The sequence below is a fragment of the Myodes glareolus genome, chromosome 9, assembly GCF_982192425.1.
Source record: "Myodes glareolus chromosome 9, mMyoGla1.1, whole genome shotgun sequence".
NCBI classification, from domain to species: Eukaryota; Metazoa; Chordata; class Mammalia; order Rodentia; family Cricetidae; genus Myodes; species Myodes glareolus.
The window spans coordinates 71201630-71225619 of NC_142034.1; the positions used below are offsets into that span (position 1 = coordinate 71201630).

The 23990-nt window shown below is 38.6% G+C and overlaps 1 protein-coding gene across 3 annotated transcripts in view; it reads right to left on the reverse strand.

The window, feature by feature from the left end:
• Aff4 (ALF transcription elongation factor 4) overlaps window positions 1-23990 on the reverse strand; it is a 76779-nt gene that overhangs the window by 18783 nt on the left and 34006 nt on the right. For all 3 annotated transcript variants that reach the window (XM_087910645.1, XM_087910642.1, XM_087910644.1), the window contains 8 exons: window positions 16026-16062; window positions 13273-13321; window positions 9312-9366; window positions 7140-7177; window positions 6638-6800; window positions 5120-6037; window positions 1797-1885; window positions 684-924 (listed from right to left, as the gene is read on the reverse strand). In XM_087910645.1, coding sequence (XP_087766771.1) covers window positions 684-924; window positions 1797-1885; window positions 5120-6037; window positions 6638-6800; window positions 7140-7177; window positions 9312-9366; window positions 13273-13321; window positions 16026-16062 — 1590 coding nt within the window. The remainder of the gene's footprint in view (window positions 1-683; window positions 925-1796; window positions 1886-5119; window positions 6038-6637; window positions 6801-7139; window positions 7178-9311; window positions 9367-13272; window positions 13322-16025; window positions 16063-23990) is intronic.

Below are 23990 nucleotides of genomic sequence, written 5' to 3' on the forward strand. Positions count from 1 at the left end.
AAACCTTTTTGGACCCAAATCTTCATCTATAAACACCAAGGTTATTCAAGTATATCACTGCTATGTTAAGAATGACCATTTGAAGCCAGGTGTTGTAGCACACACTTTCAGTCCTAGCATTTAAAAGGCAGAGGCAAGGGCTGGAGAGATGGCTCAGCGGTTAAGAGCATTGCCTGCTCTTCCAAAGGTCCTGAGTTCAATTCCCAGCAACCACATGGTGGCTCACAACCATCCGTAATTAGGTCTGGTGCCCTCTTCTGGCCTGCAGGAATACACACAGACAGAATATTGTGTACATAGTAAATAAATAAATATTTAAAAACAAACAAACAAACAAAAAAACAAAAGGCAGAGGCAAGTGGATCTCTTTGAATTCCAGGCCAGCCAAGGTAAACTACACAGTGAGATCCTACTTCAATCAATCAATAAAAAGCCATATGTGGTGGTATAATCTGCAACTCTACTATTCCTATAGAGGGAAACTGCCCAGAAATTTGAGAGATCCTGCCTCAACAAGATGAAAAGTGAGAAGTAATTCTTGAAAGTTGTCCATACACACACAGTCACTCAATTTTAAAAAACAAAAACAAAACAAAACAGGCCTGCAACCTTAATGAGATGATGTTTACAACCCAGAGGAAGACATGGCAGGGTGATTTTCAAAGGCTCAAGCCCCAGCATACCTTGGTCTCTTTGGAGCTGCTGGAAACCTTCCCTTCAGTCTTCTTTTGCTTTGAAGTGGAGGAGCTATTCTTGCTGCTGCCACTATTCTCCTTGTTGTTGGTGCTGCTGGATTTTAAGGAAGAAGATTGACTGACAGTCCTCTTCCGAGAGCCATGCTCTGGTTTTGAATCTTTTGAAGGAACAGGCCCAGCAGGTGAAGGCAGCAAGTCCTTTTCTTTTGTACTACTCTGCTTAGATGACCTACCAAACAAAATAAATGTCCTCATTTCTGCAGAGTGATACAGGAGTGAAGAATTTTCCACCTTTTCACTAGCTTTTAAGGCAAATTTGCAAAGACATTCTCCATATGATTACAAAACAAAAAGAGTGTAAATTCCATAAAGTAGTCATCTTGCTTCTTCCTCCACCTGCCCCCATTGACTTGTTTTCTCTTTTCTACAATAATGCCCAGTGCCTGAACAACCCCACACAATAAATATTCTGTGCTGGCTAGTTTTATGGCAACTTGACACAGGCAAGAATCATTTAAGAGATGGGAACTTCAACTGAAAAAAATGCTTCTGTAAGTTTGGACTGGTAGGCAAGCCTATAGAACATTTTCTTAATTAGTGGTTGATATGGGATGGCCCAGCCCATTAAAGTTGATGCCTAGACTAGTGGTCATGGGTTCTATAAGAAAGCAACCAGAACAAGCCATGGAAAGCAAGTAAGCTGGTTAGCAGCACCCCTCCATGGTCTCCTGTCCTGTTTGTCCCAGCATCAGCTCCTGTCTCTAGGTTCCTGTCCTGTTTGAGTACCTGTCCTGACTTCCTTAAGAGATAAGCAGTTGAAGTGATGAGGAAACATAAGCCAAATAAACTCTTCCCTCCCCAAGCTGCTTTTAGGTTACAGCAATAGTAACGTAACTGGGATATATTCTTATCTCACTAAAAAAATGAAGAGAATAAATACTTCCCATCTCTATTAGCTAAAAGTAAAGCTCTTAACTTACTACTTCTGCATGTGCATAAATATATATGACACTTGGTCATTAAAAGAAATACTCTGAAGTATGTAAAAAAATCCAACAACAAATGGCCAATACTGGTATGCAACATGATTTGGGGACATACTCCCTGTTGCTGGATGGCTTGTGGCCTGATGGGTTCTTGTCCTCCGTTTTGGGTTTTTTGCTCTCACTGGCTCGGTTATCATCATCATTCTGGACAAAAAGAGAAACAGTAGTAGGTTTTAAGCATGATAAGTGTGTCCTATGTTGGATCTACACAGCCTAAACACTATACCAAGATTTCCCTAAAGTCTTAGAAGGTTATCTCTTTTATGTGATAATTCTAGGGTCAGACAGATTCACAGAAATATAATCAAGATGTAACTCACAAACCTTTAAAAGCACATAATTCTAAGGTATTTAGTTAATCAGAATTGTACAGCTATCATCACAATCAATTTTAGAACATTTTTATCATCCCTCAAAGACACTCAGGTCAGCAGTCAGTTCACAACTTCTTCTCCAAGGCCATGATAATCTTTAATCTGCACATATGGTCTTTCTAGACATCACATATAAGTTGAATCATATAATGGGGTCTTTGTTACGTGGCTCCTTTTTAAATAAACTTTTTTTTTTTTTTGGTTTTTCGAGACAAGGTTTCTCTGTAGTTTTGGAGCCTATCCTGGAACTAGCTCTTGTAGACCATGCTGGCCCTGAACTCACAGAGATCTGCCTGCCTCTGCCTCCCGAGTGCTAGGATTAAAGACATGCACCACCACTGCCTGGCTTAAATATACTCTTTTAATGATTCATATTATTTATGGCTGGATAGTATTGCATTATATAGCTATAACATATTTTACTTATTCATCAGTTAATAACCAGTTTTTGACTAATATGAATGATATGGCTGTGAGCACTATAATAGGTTTTTTGAGACAGGGCTTCCCTGTGTAACAGTCTGTGGAACTCACTTTGTAGACCAGGTTGTCCTTGAACTCACAGAGATCTGCCTGCTTCTGCCTCCCAAGTGCTGGGATTAAAGGCATGTGCCACCAACGCCCAGCTCCATTACTTTCTTAGATATATACCTGGGCTAAATGGGGGGTGGGGGTAGCGCACGCCTTTAATCTCAGCACTCGTGAGGCAGAGGCAGAAGGACCTCTTTGAGTTCCAGGCCAGCTTGGTCTACAAGAGCTAGTTCCAGGACAGCCTCCAAAGCTACACAGATACCCTGTCTTGAAAAACCAAAACATATATGTATGTGTGTGTGTGTGTGTGTGTGTATGTATGTATGTATATATATATACCTGGACCTAAAAATGGTAGATTAAAAGGTAACTGTAAATTCAGCTTTTTCAAGAAACTGCCAACTATGTTCCAAAAGTAGCTGCATCTTACAATTTTACTAGCACTGCGTATTAGTTCCAACTTTACAATTTCATCAGCACATGAACGTACTGCTACTTACTAACAGCTTCGCCTCATCATCTCTGAAAAACATCTTGGCAGAATCACTAGTGGGAAGTCTAACTACTATTGATGTTAGTTCCATAAGTGAATCTAAGTTTTTCTCTTGCTTCAAGTAGTAAAGCAACATAAATGCAAGCAAATATTCCACCTCTACTGTAATAGAAGTCTGCTTGCCACCAAAAGAGTAAATTCAGATAAATGAAGCCATGAGAAAAAGTCACCTACCGACTGCTTACCAGTGACAGGGTCTTCTCCCAGTATTATCAGCATAACCTCAAGGAACTGCCCTGACACTTCACCAAGATAACATTTAAATAATCCCAATTCTTGGGGAATGGCTGAAAAGGTATCTAAGTGGTTAAGAGTCACTGGCTGCTTTTGTAGAGGATCTGAGTTCTAAGTACCTATATGGTAGCTCACAATCATCTCTAATTCAAGTTCCAGGGGATCTAACACCCTCTTTTGACCTCCTTGGGTACCAGGCACAATTTGGTGTATATACAGGCTCTATATAAAGCTGATCTTATATGCTAAGCTTTGTCTTTAAATTATCTTGAAAGTTTGTAGGGATGAGAGTAGGCTATGTGCCAACAAACTTCCTTCCCATGTTGGAGCTGCATTCAGGACTTCACACATGCTCAGCAAGAGTTCTACCACTGCACCACAGGGAATGTTCTGAGTACTGACCTGTGTTAATGGAAAAAAAACTAGGAATATGGGTGTATAGCGGATGGGTGAAATTCTCAAGGATGTGTATGTCACAAAATAGTGAGTCAGTTTTGCTTACACTAGGCTAGTAATAAAGTATGGCTTGATCTGAGTGTAAGACAGGAAAGGATACATACATTACATTCCTACTACAGATCTTGTTTTGTTTGTTTGTTTTTGTTTTGTTTTGTTTTTTCAAGACAGGTTCCGCTGTAGTTTTAGAACCTGTCCTGGAACTAGCTAATGTAGACCAGGCTGGCCTCAAACTCCCAGAGATCCGTCTGCCTCTGCCTCCCGAGTGCTGGGATTAAAGATGTGTGCCACCTACTCCAGATCTTGACTATTTGAAAAATCATCCTGCTTTACTTAAAAAGACAGAGCATTTTACTTATATAGTCTCAGGAAGGCCTTGCGCTCAATCACATTTTCCCTTACAGCTCATAATCCACAAACTATATTTCCATAGCATTTCAGATACTGGTATCTAAAAATGAACAAATAGGGCTGGCAAAGTTGTCTCTGCAGGTGAAGTATGACAACCTGAGTTCAATCCCCGGGATCTACAATGATAGGAAGAAAGAATTGACTCCCACAGCTGTTCTCTGGCTTCCAGATATGCAATGTGGTGTGTGTGTGTGTGCACGCACACACACACAAACTATAATTAAAAGCAACAGTGGCCAGACGGTGGTGGCACATGCCTTTAATTCCAGCACTTAGGAGGTAGAGGCAGGCAGATCTCAGTGAGTTCAAGGCCAGCCTGATCTATAAGAGCTAGTTCCAGGAGAATCAGGACTATTACACAGAGAAATCCTGTCTCAAAATAACCAAAACAAAACAAAACAAAACAAAAACCAGCAACAGTGACTATGTATGTAAAGCAAAATAGAAAGTACTTGAGGATAGAGTGATGGCTCAGCAGTTTAGGGCACTTGCTATTCTTCTAGCAGGATCAAAGTTTGAATCCCAGTAACTAGTCATGTAGCTCCCAACTAGCTGTAACTGGCTCTAGTGAATTCGACACCCTCTACCAGCTTCCAAAGAAATATACACAGGCATGAGTGTACATACAAACACAGAAACAGATACAAGACAGACAGACACACACACAGCATATACTCACAGACAAACATAAATAAAAACTATTAAAAATAACTAATGTTTTAATATTAAGATGTTTAAGTACATGGAAAGCGGAAACAAGATTTCTAAAACAATAACAACAACGAAGAAACCCTGTAAGAACCATAGCCCCTTACAGACCTTGTGTTTCCTCTTGCCTTTGTTGGAAGCCTTTTCTGAGGTTTGCTTCTGCACCTCTCTCACATGTTTTTCTGACACATTTTTCTTGTCCCCCTTGGGTGGTTCTGTTTCTTTGTAAGGCTTTCCTGGTATTCTAGTCAAGAGATTCAAGTCAATCTTCACAATAAGTGGATACCTGTCGTCAGGCTCACTGAGTGGGGAAAGAAGCTCCTTCTCTTCCATAGGAGAGAACATTCGTTGCCGAAAAAAGCTATCTTCTTCCTCCACGGAGGAGGGCTTGACAGGAGTCCTATTGCTTTCGGGGTACTTAGGAGTCTGAGAGGAAGGAGGGGGGCTCTCACTTTCATCTGAATCTGAAGACGAGGTATCTGTTTCTATGATTTCCCGAGATTTCTGGGAGGATTTGCTTGATGACTTGTATTTCTTTTTTTCTGCTATAGGTCGAGGAGAAGATTTTGACTCCTTCTTGATGTTGGGTTTCCTTGAGCCTTTGGTAGCTGCTTTGTGCCTGCTGGAGGGCATGCTGGTAGCCATGTCTACAGGGGTTTCACTTTCTATCTTCAGGCCTCCCCGGGGCTCTTCAGCAGCTGACTTCTCAGTTTTTTTGGGTTGTTTTTTGCCTACAGTTCTCCTCTGTGTGGTGTTGTCACTCTGTGCAGGAGACTTTTGCCTCCCACGCCCACTTTCTGATCCCTTTTGAATAGTTTTAGAGTCTCGTCCTGGAGTAGCAGAGCTTGTTTCTTTTGGCCCTCCAGGATCAGTGTAGTTATTCCCAGCACCCTGTTCTCGACCTTCTTTTTTGTAGGCTTGAGACGATGGGATGTTACTGTCTACAGAAGAAGCTGGGGACACTTTATGTGGGTTCACTTTGTTCAACCAATTATCAAGTTGCCATTTGTTTGTTGGTGGTGGTTCAGGCTGAAAAAAAAAACCAGAGAAATAACATAAATGTAGGGTTTTTTCCTCCCAATACTTTCTCCCCCTCTTTATAAAGTCAAGTAAGAGGAAAAAGAATAATGCTTAAGGTAACAAACATTTGTTTGTCAAGTTTCTGCCAGGATTAAAGCACAGGTAAAATACTATTAGTTCTAGTCATTTGGCCTCCTGAGTGATTACAGGTAGAGACACCATGAACAGCATATGACAAATGGCCTTAAAATAACCAATATTCCAGTTAGGAGTTCAATTTGAAAGGAACTATTGCAAATGACTTCATTCTAGAAAGTAAAGACGATGTCGGTACCAGGAGACTTTCAGCTGCACTGTCCAATCTACAGTGCAATTAGACAACATGAGAGGCAGTTCGTTCTCAGTAACTACATAATATAAATTCCCTGCTAAGAGGCAAAAGGATTAAATCCTAATTTTTTAAAAAAGCTTTTAAAATAATAAGAAAACCAAAATGGTTTAGGTTTTCTATAAGATACATGGTTCAATTGCCTTTGATCAAAATATGCAGTGATGGGCTGAGTGAATATCATGAAAGAACTTGAGGGCTATGGGAGCAGCCCTCCTCACCTCAGGAGATGCATTCTGTGAGGGTTCATTTGCCTCACTGTCACTAGAGCTACTTTCGCTCTCCGAGTCAGAGCCAGAGCTGCTTTCGGATCCACTGTGGCTGCTTGAGTCATCCCTGGAGTTATCTGCTCCCTCACTATTATGATGTGACGGTTCAGAGTTACTGAAGGAGATAAAATAGAAATGACAAAAGTTTCTTTTAAAAACAAAACCCACCCAAATCTGACAATCGGACTTGTTTATGATGTGTGCATATGCTATTACATTTAAAGGAACACAAAACTTCATTACAAATGAATAGACGTCTCCCAAAAGTTTCTAATGCATCACTCACCTAATAATACTCATTTTTAACATACCTTAAAATTCACCCAGTATAATTTAATGAATTTTAATTAATAGAACTATACAACCACCATCACAGTTGGCATTATTTATAAGGCCATTTATGATACCCCACGATTTTAAATCAACCACAGAATAAAAGGATTTCATTCCCTACCTTCCTGGTGTACTCCTTGGCATTGTCTTATCACAGTCCTAAAAGTGAAGCATAAGAAATCTGTGAAATGACTAATAATATGAATGCCTTCTCTAATACAACAACAAAAAATGGCTTCTCTAACACAAGTACCAATGTTTACTTAATACAGTGACTTAAAAAAACAAAACAAAACAAAAACAGAACACCACAGCACTCAGAAGGTGGAAGCAGCAGGATCATGAGACTGAGGCCAGCCTGGGCCACTTGGTGAAACACTGCCTCAAAATAAAACCAATAACCAAAACACCACAAACAATAACAAACCAGGATCCTGTTTTTACATAAACAAGCAGTACTTGGGCTGGAGAGGTGGCTCAGAGGTTAAGAGCTGCTCTTCCAGAGGTCCTGAGTTCAATTCCTAGCAATCACATGGTGGCTCACAACCATCTGTAATGAGACCTGGTGCCCTCTTCTGGCCTGAAGGCAGAACACTGCATACATAATAAATAATCTTTTTTTAAAAAAAGAAGTAGTACTTGCCTAGCTCAATCCCCAGGAGCACTACTACTACTACTTAAAAAAAAAAAAAAGAATTTCTAGAATAAGACTTTAAAAAAAAGTTTGGGGTTGGAGATGGCTCACTCATCAGTTCAGTTAAGAGCACTGACTGTTCTTGCAGAGGATCCAATACATACATGGTGTTCATGACCATCTGTAAATCCAATTCCAGGTAGAGCTCAATAAATATCAATAAAAAAGTATTAAAAAAAGATGGTATCTCAAAGTTGTTTTGATTTGCATTTCCCTGATAGCTAAGGAAGAAGAACATGTATCTTTTGGCCATTTGAAATTCTTCTGTTGAAAATTCTCTGTTTAATTCAGTATATCACTTTTTAATTGGGTTATTTAGAATTTTAATGTCTAATTTCTTGGGTTCTTTATATATTTTGAAGATCAGTCCTTTGTCTGATGTGGGGTTTTTTTCCCATTCAGTAGGCTGCCTTTTTGTCTTATTAACTGTGTCCTTTGCTTTACAGAAGCTTCTCAGTTTCAAGAAGTCCCATTTATTTATTGATGCTCTTATTGTCTGTGCTACTGGGGTTATATTTAGGAAGTGGTCTCCTGTGCCCATGCATTCATTGAAGGTTACTTCCCACTTTCTCCTCTATCAGGTTCAGTGTGGTCTGATTTATATTGAGGTCTTTAATCCATTTGGACTTGAGTTTTGTGCATGGCAACAGATAAGGATCCATTTTCATTCTTCTACAGGTTGCCATCCAGTTATGCCAGCACCATTTGAAGAGTGGAAGGAGTGAAAGTATGAGCAAGGAATTCAAGACCATGAGGGGGTCATCCACTGACACAGTTTTCTTGAGCCAATGGGAGCTCACCAACTCCAACTGGAATGGGAGTGAATGAGCATGGGAACAACCAAGCCCCTCTGAAGGGGGTTGACAGCTGGGGCAGACTGAGGGGCCACTGATAGTGACACTAGGATGTGTCTCTACTGCATATTCCGGCTACATGGGATCCTATTCTCAACCTTGCTCAACCTAGATGTAGTAGGGAGGGCCTTGGACTTTGCACAGGGCAGGGTGCATGGCACTCCCTTAGGGTTGGAGAGGTGGGAGGAGAGTCTGTGGAGGGAGAGAAAGGGGACTGAGAGGAGGGGAGTGGGAATTTGGATTGGTATTAATAATAAAAAAGAAAGAAAAAAATCCAGTTCTAGAAGATCCATATATATGAAAAAAATAAACATTTTTAAAACTTTCATAAATATCTCTTATAAATAATCTCCTGCTTCAAAATTATGTTCTGGTTCACAATAAATGTTAAGCAAAAATGCCGGGCAGTGGTGGCATACACCTTTAATCCCAGCACTTGGGAGGCAGACAAAGATATCTGTGAGTTAGAGACCAGCCTGGTGAGTTCCAAGATAGGCCCCAAAGATAAAAGAGAAACCCTGTCTTGAAAAACCAAATTAAATAAATAAGTAAACAAACAAATTAAATGCATGTATGTTAAGAAAAAAATCAATCTAAAAACAAAAAACAAAAAAAAGGAAGCTTAAAGACATTACAGACTACAATCATCCAGTGTAAGAGAGCTTACAGGAAAAGGTACTGATCTTGAGCTAAGACACAGTGAAAGAGTAGTATAAAGGACTGACAGATTGCATAGCAGACACACCTGTTCCCCATCACTGTCTTCACTGCTGCTTAGTTTTAAGTCATCTTTTAACATACTAGAGGGAAAAGGCAGAAAGGAGCATTAATTAATCACAGCAGGCCAGAGTACTAAGAACTTACCAATAATTCTAAGAATAATCATTATGTTAGTCAAAAATTGAAACACATATGCACACACACTCTCTCTCCTGTTTGCTTTTGTTCACATTCTAGTAAAAACATTTAAGACGGGTGGTGGTGGTGCACACCTTTAATCCCAACACTAGGGAGGCAGAGACTGGTGAATCTCTGAGTTTGAGGCCAGCCTGGCCAAAAGATTGAATTTCAGGGCAGCCAGGGCTACAAAGAACAACCATGTCTCATAAAACAAAAATAAAAATTAAAGAAAGCAAAATTTAGTATTCTGCCAAGAGAGCAGTGGGCATGACAAGAACAAAACTTCTACCCTCATGAGTAAAACATTCAATCTTGTTTTCTAGATAAACTCTCACATATACTCCTGTTACAACAAACATGTCTCTAATTGTACACCTGCATGTATACTAAAACAATTAATAAAGCTTTGGTCTACTAGATACGACTCCTAAAGAGAAGCAAGATAAAACTGAAGTATCAAGCAATCCCTTTTTTGTCTCCATGGTCCATGAAGAGAAAGAACTGAGTACTTCTGGATCGGATAACTGAAAACCTTAACACAACTTCCCTAGTCAAAGTTCTGGTTCATAATTGCCTTGCTATGAAAACAAGCGACATCAGCAGAAGAATTTTGGGTAAGAAATGAATGTGTATGAATTTTTAAATCCAAGTTGCAAATCTTCCTTCACCAAAACTTAAGCTGAATTAATTAAAAATATATAAATACGATAAGCTGACAATTTCTACAACTTGTTTTGAAAGTAAAATCAAAGGTTTAAGTTTTCCTTAAGTTCAGAATCATTAGATTTAAAATCTGAGTAACACAAAACATTCTGTGTTTTGTTGCTGGTTTTTTTTTTTTTACATGAAAGAAAAATTCACACAAAGTTTGAGAGCTCACCTAAAAATACTTACTTTTTCACTACCCTCCTGTTTAAAGGGTTCCAAGTCTCCAGTCAGCAAAAAGGTCTTCTCCCAGCAGTAACTACTTGCACTCTCCCCTCAAAGCCTAATCTGCATTTCTAAATCTGACCACAAATTCAAAATACGCATAACACACAAATCACCTGGAAATAAGTAACCAGATGACCATATGAGAAGTGTTTCAAAATTAGTTCAGTAAATGAAATTTTTAAAAAGTTTTCTTTTGAACAAGGGTTTAGCATAGCTAAAAGACGGATTTCTAGTAAAGAAAATGTACTTGCTCTGAATTCTTTCAGCCCTTATGATTTAATAATGGCAGCTCAATGAACCTGTTTACATATGTAAGTATGTCAAAGCCTTTACAACACTGCTCTAGGTACAGCATGTTTTTGTTTCCTCAGCAACCAAAGTGGTATGCCCATAGGTAGCAGACAGGCTCTATTAGTTTGGGGCATAAAGATGTGATGACGGGGATATAGTGAGTTTCTCAGCAGGGCATGGAAGTTGTTTTTGTTCACATATTTCCTTGCTAGTCCTCCTTTTGTTACATGAAGAGGCTATTAGGTTGAGGTTAGCACTGTGGTCTGTCGCTGTGGCACAGGAAGCCACCTAATGGTTGTTTCTTTGGAACTTTGTTGTAATCACTGAAGTTAACCTGTGATCTCAGGAGTTCGAGTGCTCACTCTCTAGACGTAACTTATCACGTAACACACCTACCCCTACTATGATACATATTTCTGATTCTACCTACAAAATATAATAAAAATATGAAAACTTAAAGATAATATAAACAATGTTGCATTTGGTGGCTAAATGGAAGATTTAGTAAGAAGAATCCTATCTTTAGCACATTTTTTTTATTAAATATTCAGTGGTTGCTCACACCTTTAATCCAGTACTCAGAAGGCAGAGGCAGGTAGATCTCTGTGAGTTTGAGGTGAGTCAGGTCTATAGAGCAAGTTCCAGGACAGTCAGGTGATGTAGAAAATTCTTCTGTATATATGTTGCCTTTATTGCTTAATGAATAAAAACTTACTTGGCCTGATAGGACAGAGTAGAGCTATACTGGGAAAACTAAAATGAATACTGGGAAAAAGAAGGCAGAGGAGTCAAGAGAAGACATGTAGCCCCGCCAGAGACAGACACTGGACAGAACTTTATCCAGTAACCACAGCCAAATAGCAATACACAGATTAACAGAGATGGATTAAATTAATATATAAGAGTTAGCTTGAAGTGGGATTCCCCTCTGTATGCTGTATTACCATTAATGAATAAAGAAACTGTTTTGGACCTAAGGCAGGGCAGAATTTAGGTAGGCAGGGAAAACTAAACTGAATGCTGGGAGAGAGAAGCCATGTAGCCCTGCCAGAGACAAATTGGTAAGCCACAGTCATGTGGCAATATACAGATTAATAGAAATAGGTTAAATTAATATGTAAGAGTTAGCCAATAAGAAGCTAGAGCTAATGAGCCAAGCAGTGATTTAAATAATATGGTTTCTGTGTGATTATTTTAGGGGTTGAGCAGCTGGGAACAAACAAGCGACCCTACAACATACAACAGTCAAGAATGTATAGAGAAATCCTGTCTCAAAAAACCACACACACACACACACACACACACACAAACTGTGAACTCATAGTAGAGGTGGGCAAACCATGGCCTGCACAGCAAACCTAGGCCATTTTTTTTATTTGTTTGTTTGTTTGTTCATTCTTTATTTTCCTTTTGCTTTTTTGAGATGCTCGTAACATGTTTTTGCTATTTTAGGAAAAGGTATTAATATATATAGCCCAGATTGGTTGAACTTGCTTTGCAGCCCTGGTTGACTTTAAATTCATGATAGTCCTCCTGACTCAGCCCTCTGAATGCTGAGATTATAGACATGTATTTCTTTTGTGGGAATTCATTCCACCAATAGCTTTGGGGTATAGTGGCCGTAAGACGTGGCCTTGTGTGCTCTGTGAGACTGATAAGTTGAAGAGGAAAGGCACTTGCTCTCTTGCTCTGGCTCGTGCCTGGTGTGGTTGGAGACCAAGTCATGACACTTCTCCACCTTACTCTGTATTTGCTGAGTTTGTCCTTTTCATTGCACCCCTTAATAAATTGGTTTTTATACCTTTGTGAGTTCATGCTTTATATTTCCATAGCCAGTTTTCCACTGCTATTTTGTAAATAAATTTTAATTGGACTGGAGATATTGCTCAGTGGTATGACACTTGCCTAACATGTGAAAGAACCTGGATTTCTACCACCACAAAAAAAGAGAAAACCCAGGCATTTGCCTATATATAAACTGAATACCTGGGAGGTAGAGGCAAAAGGATCAAGCTCATGTCAGTCTTGAACACATATGATGAGTTTGACTACAGCCCAGATACCACGAGATTTGATCTCAAAACACAAAAACAACAAAGTTAGTATTATTAGATAGAACATAGCCATGTCTGTGATCTATACAGCTTTTATAGTTTATGACAAAGCTGAGTACGTAGGACATAAACTCTACAATACACTCTCTGGACTTTTACAGTTAAAGTTAGCTTATGTCTGCCACAAAACATTAGTGTTTCTGCATGGAGTTGTATGTAGTTCAATAGTAAAGTGTGAGCTTATCATGCCCAAGGCCTCTGATTTCACACTGAAAAGCAGAGTTCAATGAAATGGCTCAGTGGGTAAAGGGGCTTGCCACTATACCCATCAACCTGAACTTAGCCTAGATCAGAGAATGACTTCCACAAGTTGTCCTCTGACTTCCACATGCATACATATCCACATACAAAATAAATGGTTAATTTAAAATTGTAAAAACAAAAGGGTATTATTTATAGCATTTAAAACATCCAGCTATTATAGATAACTTCTAGGGAAAAAAGATACTCATTAAGCAATAAACTTACGATTTTGACTGGTGCCCATTTGATGTTTTAGCAGAAGTATTGTATCTTTCTAAAACAAAAAGATATAGAAGTGAGCAACCAAAATTTGTTATTTAGATTACAAAATGTCTATATAAAATGTCTATTTTCAAAAATATATATCAAAATAAATACATTGCACACAGTGGTCAGAAGACACAGGTATTCTCATAAGCAATGATCTTCCACAGCCATTTTATTTTATTATTATTATTATTATTTTTGTTGTTTTGTTTTTTTCAAGACAGGGTTTCTCTGTGGCTTTGGAGCCTGTCCTGGAACTAGCTCTTGTAGACCAGGCTGGCCTCGAACTCACAAAGATCCGCCTGCCTCTGCCTCCCGAGTGCTGGGATTGAAGGCGTGCGCCACCACCGCCCGGCTTGGCTTCCACAGCCATTTTAGAAGGCAATGCATTCACATTACCTTATCAATACTATACCTATCCTGCTACTGATCTAGTTCAATGAGAGGAATCTACCCAGTATCTGGAGGAATGCTCACAGACACATATAGACACGATATTAATAATAATATGGCTTTATATTTTCTGGAGATAGGATCTCACTACACAGCCCACAACCCAGGTTGGCCCAAATTCACAATGCAGTGCCTGCACTGGCCTTGAACTTGCAATCTCTCTGTCTCAGCTGTCCCAAAGTCAGAATTATAAGTGAGTATCACCACATCCAGTATTATAATAGGACAGCTTTAACAACAAAAGCTGGGAAACAACACACATGTTCATTAGCTGAAGGCTAATTAAATAACTTTAATTATTTCGTGTAACATGGTTTTAATATTGTAAAAGAATAAATTAGAATACATACTGAAAAACATTTAAAATAAATCAAGTATTGGGGGAAAGATGGTAAAAAAAAATTGTGGGAATGGCCAACTAATGACTGGCACAGTTGTTATACCCTGGGAGGTAGCTCATGCCTGAGGGCCAGGACCACCCCCCAAAAAATAAGAATAAATAAACCCAGTGAAAAATATAAAGTAATAAAAAAAAAACAGGTGAAGTCTATGATCCTGTCTGCCATAATTAAACACTGGAGAAGTAAATGAAGGTGGAGCAAAAATAATGAAACAATATTCTTAAGAGAAAATTAAAAAGTTTTGGTTTATAGCTAGCTATTTTGGGCATATCATGTCAAAGCTGGGTGCAGTGATGAATGCCTTTAATCCTAGCACTTAAGGGACAGAGGCAGAAGGGTCTCTGAGTACCAGAACAGTCAGGGCTACTGCTTCAAAAACCACTGTCAAGGCCAGGCGGTGGTGGCGCATGCCTTTAATCCCAGCACTCGGGAGGCAGAGGCTGCCTGGTCTACAAGAGCTAGTTTCAGAACAGGCACCAAAGCTACAGAGAAGACTTGTCTCCAAAAAACCAATAAATAAATAGATATAGTTGTAAGGTAGAACTAAATAGACATATAGATGTTATGTCTGACTGCTAAAAGTTGTCTTATGACCTCCGCATGTCTACTGTGGCATTCCCATACCTCTTACACATATGATAAATATGTAAACATAGGAGATTTTTTTTTTCCCAAGGCAAGGTTTCTTTGTGAAACAGCCTCTGGTTGTCTTGGAACTCACTCTATAGACAAACAGATAAATTCTTGCCTTATCTCTTGCATTAAAATCTCTCTCTCTCTCTCTCTCTCTCTCTCCCTCTCTCTCTCTCTCTCTCTCTCTCACACACACACACACACACACAAACACACACACAACCAACTAAAAAAAGTAAAAAATCTTATTTTTATTTTTCAGAATACTTATACCAGCATAAATCTATCTAATAAACTGTTGTTCAGAGTACACAACAACACCCAAACACCTGCAGTGGCCCTGACCTCACCACTATCAGTGAGCACATCTCTTGGTTATTTGCTTCTCTGAAGCCATCTTCCACAAGAGCTCTGAGAAGTGAAGAATGAGGTTGAGTGTGGGGCTGCAGAGGATACCAGGCTTTCTGTCCAGATCAGAAGACTCAGGAAGAATGAATAGGAAATGCATAAGGAGCCTGAGGTAGTGCTAACATTATCATACCTGCCAACAGTTTTACCACCACAAAACCAGCACCATGAAGGAAGTGAAAAGAAAAAATGGCTCTTGGCATTGTGAGATGACTAGCAAACTTTTTATGAAATTTCAACTATTAGTTTAAATAAGTTTATTTATTTATTTATTTAATTCTTTTTTTTTTTTTTAAGACAGGGTTTCTCTCTATAGGCCTGGCTAGCCTGGAATTCATTATGTAGCCAGGCTGGCCTTAAATTCACAGAGATTCACCTGCCTCTGCCTCCTAAGTACAGGTAGGGACTAAAGGTGTGCAACACCATGCTCAGCTTATTTTGATTTTTAATGACCTATATAGTTCTTGAGTTTTCTTAAGACTCAGCTTTCTTTCTTCTTCTTTTTTTTTTTTTTTTTTTTTTTTGGTTTTTCAAGACAGGGTTTCTCTGTAGCTTTGGAGTCTGTCCTGGAACTAGCTCTTGTAGACCAGGCTGGCCTTGAACTCACAGAAATCCACCTGCCTCTACCCCACAAGTGCTAAGATTGAAGGTGTGTGCCACCAACACCTAGTATAGCTTTCTTTTTTTTTTTTAATCAGATCACAAAAATCAGAGTAAGACATGTAAAAAATTTTAAAGTATTATAAGGCATGGCTATATGAGAAAGGGTCCAATAAATAGGCTAACTTAAAAACCAGCAAGAAAAGAAATACTTACTTTGTTCTCCAGAGCCAAAGTTAGACTGCTGAGATTCCTAAGAGAAAAGAACATAGTTATACAAAATGATGGCATCAAAGAAAGAGTCATTAGTTGGGAAGAGCTTCAAGTGATAAAAATACTTCAACATGTATGAAAGAGAAAATACTGAAAGAATGTAATGGCTCTAAACAATAGACTCTACCAGAGCTTACAGAAATAGTAAAAGTTACCAAGAGTCTCTGTTTCTTTTCAGCATCACCCAAGATACTCATAATCTAATTCAGAGACCTATAGAGTTCAAATAATTTCAAGATTTTTGGTCTTGGGTTAGAAAGATATCCCAGTGTTAAGAGCAAGTTCATGCTGAGGATCTGAGTTCAGTTCTTGGCACCCATCTATGTTGGGCGGATCACAACCCTCTGTAACTTCAGTTCTAAGGGATATAGTACCTTCTCATAGTCTAATTGATCACCTGAGGCCATCTGCATATACCACACACACATACCTTTTGTTTGTTTGTTTGGTTTGGTTTTCGAGACAGGGTTTCTCTGCAGCTTTGGTGCCTGTCTTGGAACTAGCACTTGTAGATCAGGCTGGCCTCAAACTCACAGAGATCTACCTGCCTCTGCCTCCCTAGTGCATGCGCCACCACCACCGGTTTTGTTTGTTTTTCAAGACAGGGTTTCTCTATAGCTTTGGAGCCTGTTCTGGAACTTACTCTGTAGACCAGGTTGACCCTGACCTCTGCCTCTGCTTCCCTTGTGCTGGGATTAAAAGCATGTGTCACTTTACATACTTTTAAGTAAAAATAAATCTTTGATTCTTGGTCTTGAGAAACTGTTTGGACTACAAGTGTAAATAAGTAGTAGACAGCACTTGTTCACCATATTCAAGGTCCCGGGGTCAATTCCAAGTACCCTAGAAAGGAAAGAGCTAAGGATTTAGCTTAGTTGATAGAGTACTTGTCTAGCATACATGAAATATGGGTTCAATCATCCAAACCCCATAAACCAAGTGTTTTGGTTCATAACTGGAATGCCAGTACTTTGGAAGTAGAAGCTGGAATACAGAAATTGAAGGGCATCTTCAACTACATAATGAGTCCAAGGATAGCCTGATCTACATAAGAGCCTGTATTAAAAAAAAAGTATACTAGATAAAAATAGATGTTAGTGAATTCAAGGACAGCCTGGACTACAAAGCGAGTTCCAGGATAAAAAGCTGTATAATCTATAATACATTGAAAATATACCATTTCTCTGTTAAAAAAATTAAAATAAAGCTTCCACATGGGTGTTCAATGTTACTCATTCTTCCCACCCTCTGTCCTTAGTATCTTTTTTCTTTTTTATTGATATTTATTGAGTAGTACATTTTTCTCTGCTCCCCTCCCTGTCTCTCCCCTCCTCCCTTCAATCCTCCCCAAAGGTCCCCATGCTCCCAAATTACTCAAGAGATCCTGTCTTTTTCTACTTCCCATGTAGATTATATCTATGTAAGTCTCTCTTAGTGTCCACATTGTTGTCTAAGTTATCTGGGATTGTAGTTTGTAGGCTGGTTTTCTTTGCTTTATGTTTAAAAACCACCTATGAGTGAGTACATGTGATTAATTGTCTTTCTGTGTCTGGGTTACCTCACTCAATATAATGTTTTCTAGCTCCATCCATTTTCCTGCAAAATTCAAACTGTCGTTATTTTTTTCTGCTGTGTAGTACTCCATTGTGTAAATGTACCACATTTTCCATATCCATTCTTTGATCTAGGGGCATTTAGGTTGTTTCCAGGTTCTGGCTATGACAAAGAGTGCTGCTATGAACATAGTTGAGCAATGTCCTTGTGGCATGTTTGAGCATCCTTTGGGATATATACCCAAAAGTGGTATTACTGGGTCTTGAGGAAGACTGTTTCCTAATTTTCTGAGAAATTGCCACACTGACATCCAAAGGGGCTATACCAGCTTGCATTCCCACCAGCAATGGAGAAGTGTTACCTTTTCCCTACAACCTCTCCAGCATAAGTTGTCATCAGCGTGTTTGATCTTGGCCATTCTTACAGGTGTAAGATGGAATCTCAGAGTTGTTTTGATTTACATTTCTCTAATGACTAAGGATGTTGAACATTTCCTTAAGTGTCTTTCAGCCATTTTAGATTTCTCTGTTGAGCGTTCTCTGTTTAGGTCTGTACTCCATTTTTTTTTATTGTATTATGTGATCTTTTGGTGTCCAATTTCTTGAGTTCTTTGTATATTTTGGAGATCAGACCTCTGTCTGATGTGGGGTTAAGTGAAGATCTTTCCCCCATTCTGTAGGCTGTCGTTTTGTCTTTTTTTTAAATTTTTTTTCAAATTCAAAAGCTACTGCCTCCTAATTCCATACCAAATCTCAAAGCCTTTTAAAATTTTCCAAGGTTACCATCTCTTTCCCATGTATCAGCTGACTCCCACCTTCCACTACATCCCTATGCTCATCATATAAATATGACAAAATATTCTATTCCTGTAAAATCATCCTCAACATAATATGCTGCTTCTAGCATATCTGTCTGCTACCATTTATAGAAATGTGCTTCAAAAAGCCGGGCTTGGTTACACACGCCTTGAATCCCAGCACTCGGGAGGCAGAGGTAGTCGGATCTCTGTGAGTTTGAAGCCAGCCTGGTCTACAGAGCAAATGCCAAGACAGGCTCCAAAGCTACACAGAGAAATCTTTGTCTCGAAAAAAAAAAAAAAAAAGGGAATGTGTTTCAAAAGGCAATCTTCTTTTTATCTATCCACCATTGTCCAGTGTCAAATATCTTTAATCCCAGCACTTGAGAAGCAGAGGCAGATGGATTTCTACATAGTAAGACCCTGTCTAAAAAGCAAATGAACAACAAGAAAAAAATGTTTTTAAAAAAGGTTGTCCACAAGAATGACTGTCAAATCCAATGCTTGGGATAGAATTTAACATGTTAAACAAACAAACAAACAAATAAATAAAGAGAAATTTAGACCTGTAAACCCTATCTGAGATCACAATACATGAACTGAAATCAATAGCAGAACATCACAATACTGCAGCAGGAGAAATATAAAATGGAACAACAAAGCAGAAAACTGCATTAAGTAACGGGAGTCTTTGAAACAGGGAGAAGGAAGGAAGTATAAAAGAATCTGAGTACTGTAAATAACTGCAAAGGTTTATCTAACTTGATAGAAACTATAAATCACAAATTACAAGCTCAACAAACTTCAAGCACAAGAATAACATATACATATAGACTATTCAGTTCAAAACATTTACAAATTAGAATTCTTTAACCAGAAAAAAAAATCCAAAAAAAGCCGAGCATGGTAATACCTGTAATAAGAAGCAGGAAGATGTCGAGGTCCAGGTCAGCCTGGGTTCTACAGTAAGGCTCTATCTAAACACACAAAACAGGCAGGCACTGTGGTACTTGAGAGGATAAGGCAGGGGATAATTGAGCCCAGGATTTCTGGGCCAGGCTGGACAACAGAGGAAGATAATATCTCCCCCTACACACAATAGATTTGGTTTAGGTACATAGCAAAAAGTACTGAAGGAAACAAGTAGGACAGATAGAAAGCTCAATGAACAGAAAGGAGTGGCAAGCAAAAAAAAAAAATGTTAGCTAAGAAGCTGGTTGGCAGTGGCGCACACCTTTAATCCCAGCACCCAGGAGGCAGAGCCAGGTGGATCTCTGTGAGTTCGAGGTCAGTATGGTCTACAGAGTGAGGTCCAGGACAGCTAGGGCTACACAGAGAAACCCTGTCTCGAAAAACAACAACAACAAAACAAAACAAAAAAGCTAGTTGCACAGGAAGTGGTTTATCTTCTTTATATACTGATTATAGGATAACAGGACGGGGATGGTGAGGCACACAACCCCAGTACTTGGAAGACAATAGCAAAAAGATCAGACTTTCAAGGACATTCTTAGCTATACAGAGTCTGAGGCCAGCCAGGGACAAAGAGAGAAAAGAGAGACAGAGAATATTAAGAGGACATGGGAAAAGAAGCCCCATTTCAGAGTCTGGTTGAAATTTCTCATCAGAAGCAATAACTCCAGCACCATTAATATTTGCTGCAAGGTTGTTTACCAAGAGATAATATTCCTTCTTTACAGAGCTATTTTCAAATAAAAATGTTAAAATAGCCAGGAACCATTTTTAAAGACTGAGCATACATGACTTTTGAGTATACTCCTTTCACATATATAAACTTGAAAATTTCTAGAAATCATACAAACAAGTCTGTAAACTTTATAATAAAAACACCTTAATTCCCTACATAATCTTTGTGACCTAGGATTTTTTTTTACCTTACCAGTCGAAATCCTATCCATCACCAGAACTGCTCTATGATCTCACTTAGGTTCCTTAGCAACTGCTGGGATAACTTTAGAAGCCATCAAAATGCAATATACAGCTAATGTAAGCTTATAGGATACTCTTTAGAAGACTATAACCATGCTCTTGAATATGTTCCCTATTTTTCCTGACTGTATCTCTTTCTCCTTAATGTGTATACTTAAATCTACTAAAAAAAATTCCTTCTAATACAGCCCAGCTCTATTTCATTCTGACTTGTATGGAAATTGTTTTCTGAAGCCAAAAATATCTTGACTTCACCTGGTCACTGAAAAAAACTCAGGCTGCTACAAAAGAGAAGCAGAGCTATTTTTCTAGCTCCTGCCCCCACAGCAGCTGACAAAACAGCACAGAAAATTTGCCAAACACTCTAAACCAATTTGATGTGGCACACACAGAATACTCTACTCAGGAATGGCAAAACATAGATTCTTTTCAAGTGTACAGAAAATAGTTATGAAAAGGAGAAATATTCTGGGCCATTAAATAAGTCTTAATGAATATAAAATGATTCAAATCATATGAAATATGCCTTTTGACCCAAAAGGAATTAATCTACAAATCAGTAACATACGTGGAAAATCTCCCAACTATTAACTCTTTTAAAAAAAACACTTCAGCCGGGCAGTGGTGATGCACACTCCTTTAATCCCAGCACTTGGGAGGCAGAGGCAGGTGGATCTCTGAATTTGAATCCAGAGTAAGTTCAGTACAGCTAGGGCTATACTGAGAAACCCTGTCTTGAAAAATCATAAAATAAATAAACAAACCAAAATTTGAAAATAAGCCATAAGAAGTTATTAAAACACAGAATATTAAAATTTGTGATGCTTTGCTTAGAAGAATATTTTATATAAATAAATACAGAAAATCATGGTTTAATGATACTATTTTCAATTTCAAGAAAAAAATTAAAAAGAATAGTAAATGAAAGTAGAAGAAAAAGCATAAAAATTAGGATAGAAATGACTAAAAAAGAAAAACTAAGGAAAAAATAGATGAATTTAAAAAAATCAACCAGAGAAACCCTGTCAAGGGTGGGGAGGACAGCTTGTGGGAGTCAGTACTCTTCTTCCATCATGCAGGTCCCAGAGATCAAGTCAGGTTGTCAGGCTTGGTGGCAAGCACCTTTACCTACTGAGCCGTCTCGCTGGCCTCACTCCTTGGCTTTATTTATTTATTTATTTATTTATTTATTTATTTATTTATTTTTTGCGACAGGGTATCTCTATGCAGCCCTGGTCATCCTGAAACTCACGCTGTCGACAAGGCTGGCCTCAAACTCAAAAGAAAAATGCCTGCCCTCCCTCCTAGGATCAGAGGCAAGCACCACCACCCCCAGCCAGATCTTGTTTTGTTTTGATTTTTAAAGATTTATTTATTTATTATGTATACAGTGTTCTGCCTGTATGTAATGCCTGAGGCCAGAAGATGGCACTGGATCTCATTATAGATGGTTGAGTCACCATGTAGTTGCTGGGGATTGAAACCAGGACCTCTAGAAGAGTGTGCTCTTAACCTCTGAGCCACCTCTCCAGCCCTAGTCCTTGTTTTATCTTCTCATTTTTGTTAAATGTATTAGTGACTTTTCTTGTTGCAGTAACAAAAATACCTGACCAAAGCAACTTTTAGGAAAATTTAATACCTAAGCTTATAATGAAGGATACAGTCAAAATGCCAGCAAAATAAAGATGTATAAAATTGCTATGTGTATAAGTATATATAAAACATAAATCAATTTTATGTTCATACTTCAATTCAGAGAGATTGTTTCCTATATGGAAGTATTTCAAAAAACTTGAAACACTAAAACTAGAAACACTTCTGACTCTAAATATATGGAATTATTCATCCCATATAGGAACAGCCAATAAACACAAGAAAAAAGATGATTCAACATCATCAGTCTTTAAGGAAATATAAATTAAGAATGACATAGCACTAAAACACCTGCTACAATGACTAAACGTAAATAGACAACAACAGTAAGCTGGAAGCACATAGAGAACAGGTAGTGCATGGTGGGGAAGGTAGAGCAGGAGTGTCACAGCTGCTGCAGAGAACAGCAGAACAGCGGTCAACATCTTAGAAATCAACACACATTTACGACATGACTCAGCAGTTCTTTTCACCATAGAACCAAGTATTTGCCCACGGGAAAAGAAAACATAGCTGGGCAGTGGTGGCACACACCTTTAATCCCAGCACTCAGCAAGCAGAGGCAGACAGATCCCTGTGAGTTTGAGGCCAGCATGGTCTACAAAATGAGTTTCAGGACAAAGAAACCCAGTCTTGATTTAAAAAAGAAAGAAAAGGAAAAAGAAAAAGAAAAAATGAAGGAAGGGAGGAAGAGAAGAAGGAAAGAAAGAAAACCAAAGTCTACAATATATACAATAATGTTTAATAATGTTTATAGATATTTTAACAGCCTAAAAGTAACTTCTATGTTTATCAACAACTGAACAGATAAAAAAAATTTGGTCTTTTCATTAAAAGCTTACTAGAAGAAGAAGAAGAAGAAAAAAAACAACTACTGATATATTCAAGAACAGGGAAGATGGCTTGTTTTCATAGCCTGGGTTCTATCTCCAGCACACTCACACATGTGCAAATGTGCATGCAGGCACGTGCGTGCACATACACACACAGACACAAAAGCAAATGAGAATGGCAGCAGTGACAACAGTAAGATAACGGGGGCTTGCTGCCCACTAGCCTAGCAGAAAAACACCTCTAGATTCAGAGAAAGCCTGTGTCCAAGGAGTAAGGCAGAGAGCCATATAGGATGAGGACATCAACTGTCTCCCTCTAAGCCTCTACACATATGAATGTGTGTGCATACCTGTACATACATGTGTATACACACAAGCATATATACAAAAGAAGTTTAAGATCATTATAAGCTACACAGAGTTCAGGGCCAGTCTGGGCTACAAGAAACACTGCCTCAAAAAGTAAGAAACATAAAGCGGGAAACAATAGAGGAAGACATTGATGCAGAACCCAGGTTCCACACCCAAGTGCGCAGGATGTGCATCCCCTCCTCAAACATATATACATGCTCAAAAACACATACACACAATAAAAACATGAGGGCTGTTGAGATGGCTGGGTGAATAAATAAAGGTGCTCGCTGCCAGCCTGACACCCTGAGCTCCATCCCTGGGATCGACACAGTGGAAGGAAGGAACCAGTTTGCAGCACACACACACATAAAAGCACAAGCATATACACAAGCACACATGCATACACATACAAACAATAAAAAATGCTTGCAGTAATTAAAACTGATAGTAAATTAAATACCAAAGAGAAATGGCTAAGTCAGATAATTCATACTTTAGACAAACTTAAAAGACATTAAATACCTCTAAGTAAACAACATAGAAACAACTCAAAACCACAGCTGACAGATTAATGATACAAAACAATTTATCTGAATAGAAATAGCATATTTATATGGAATGAGTCTACACTTATGAGTTTGTACACATGCATGCAAGTGCTATGAAAAGGTTTGCAAAGACACATGAAATTGAATGAGCTAAAGAACAAGAAACAGGGAAGGGCTGGTAGTAGATGTCCTGAACAAACTTTCACATGAGAAAGTATTT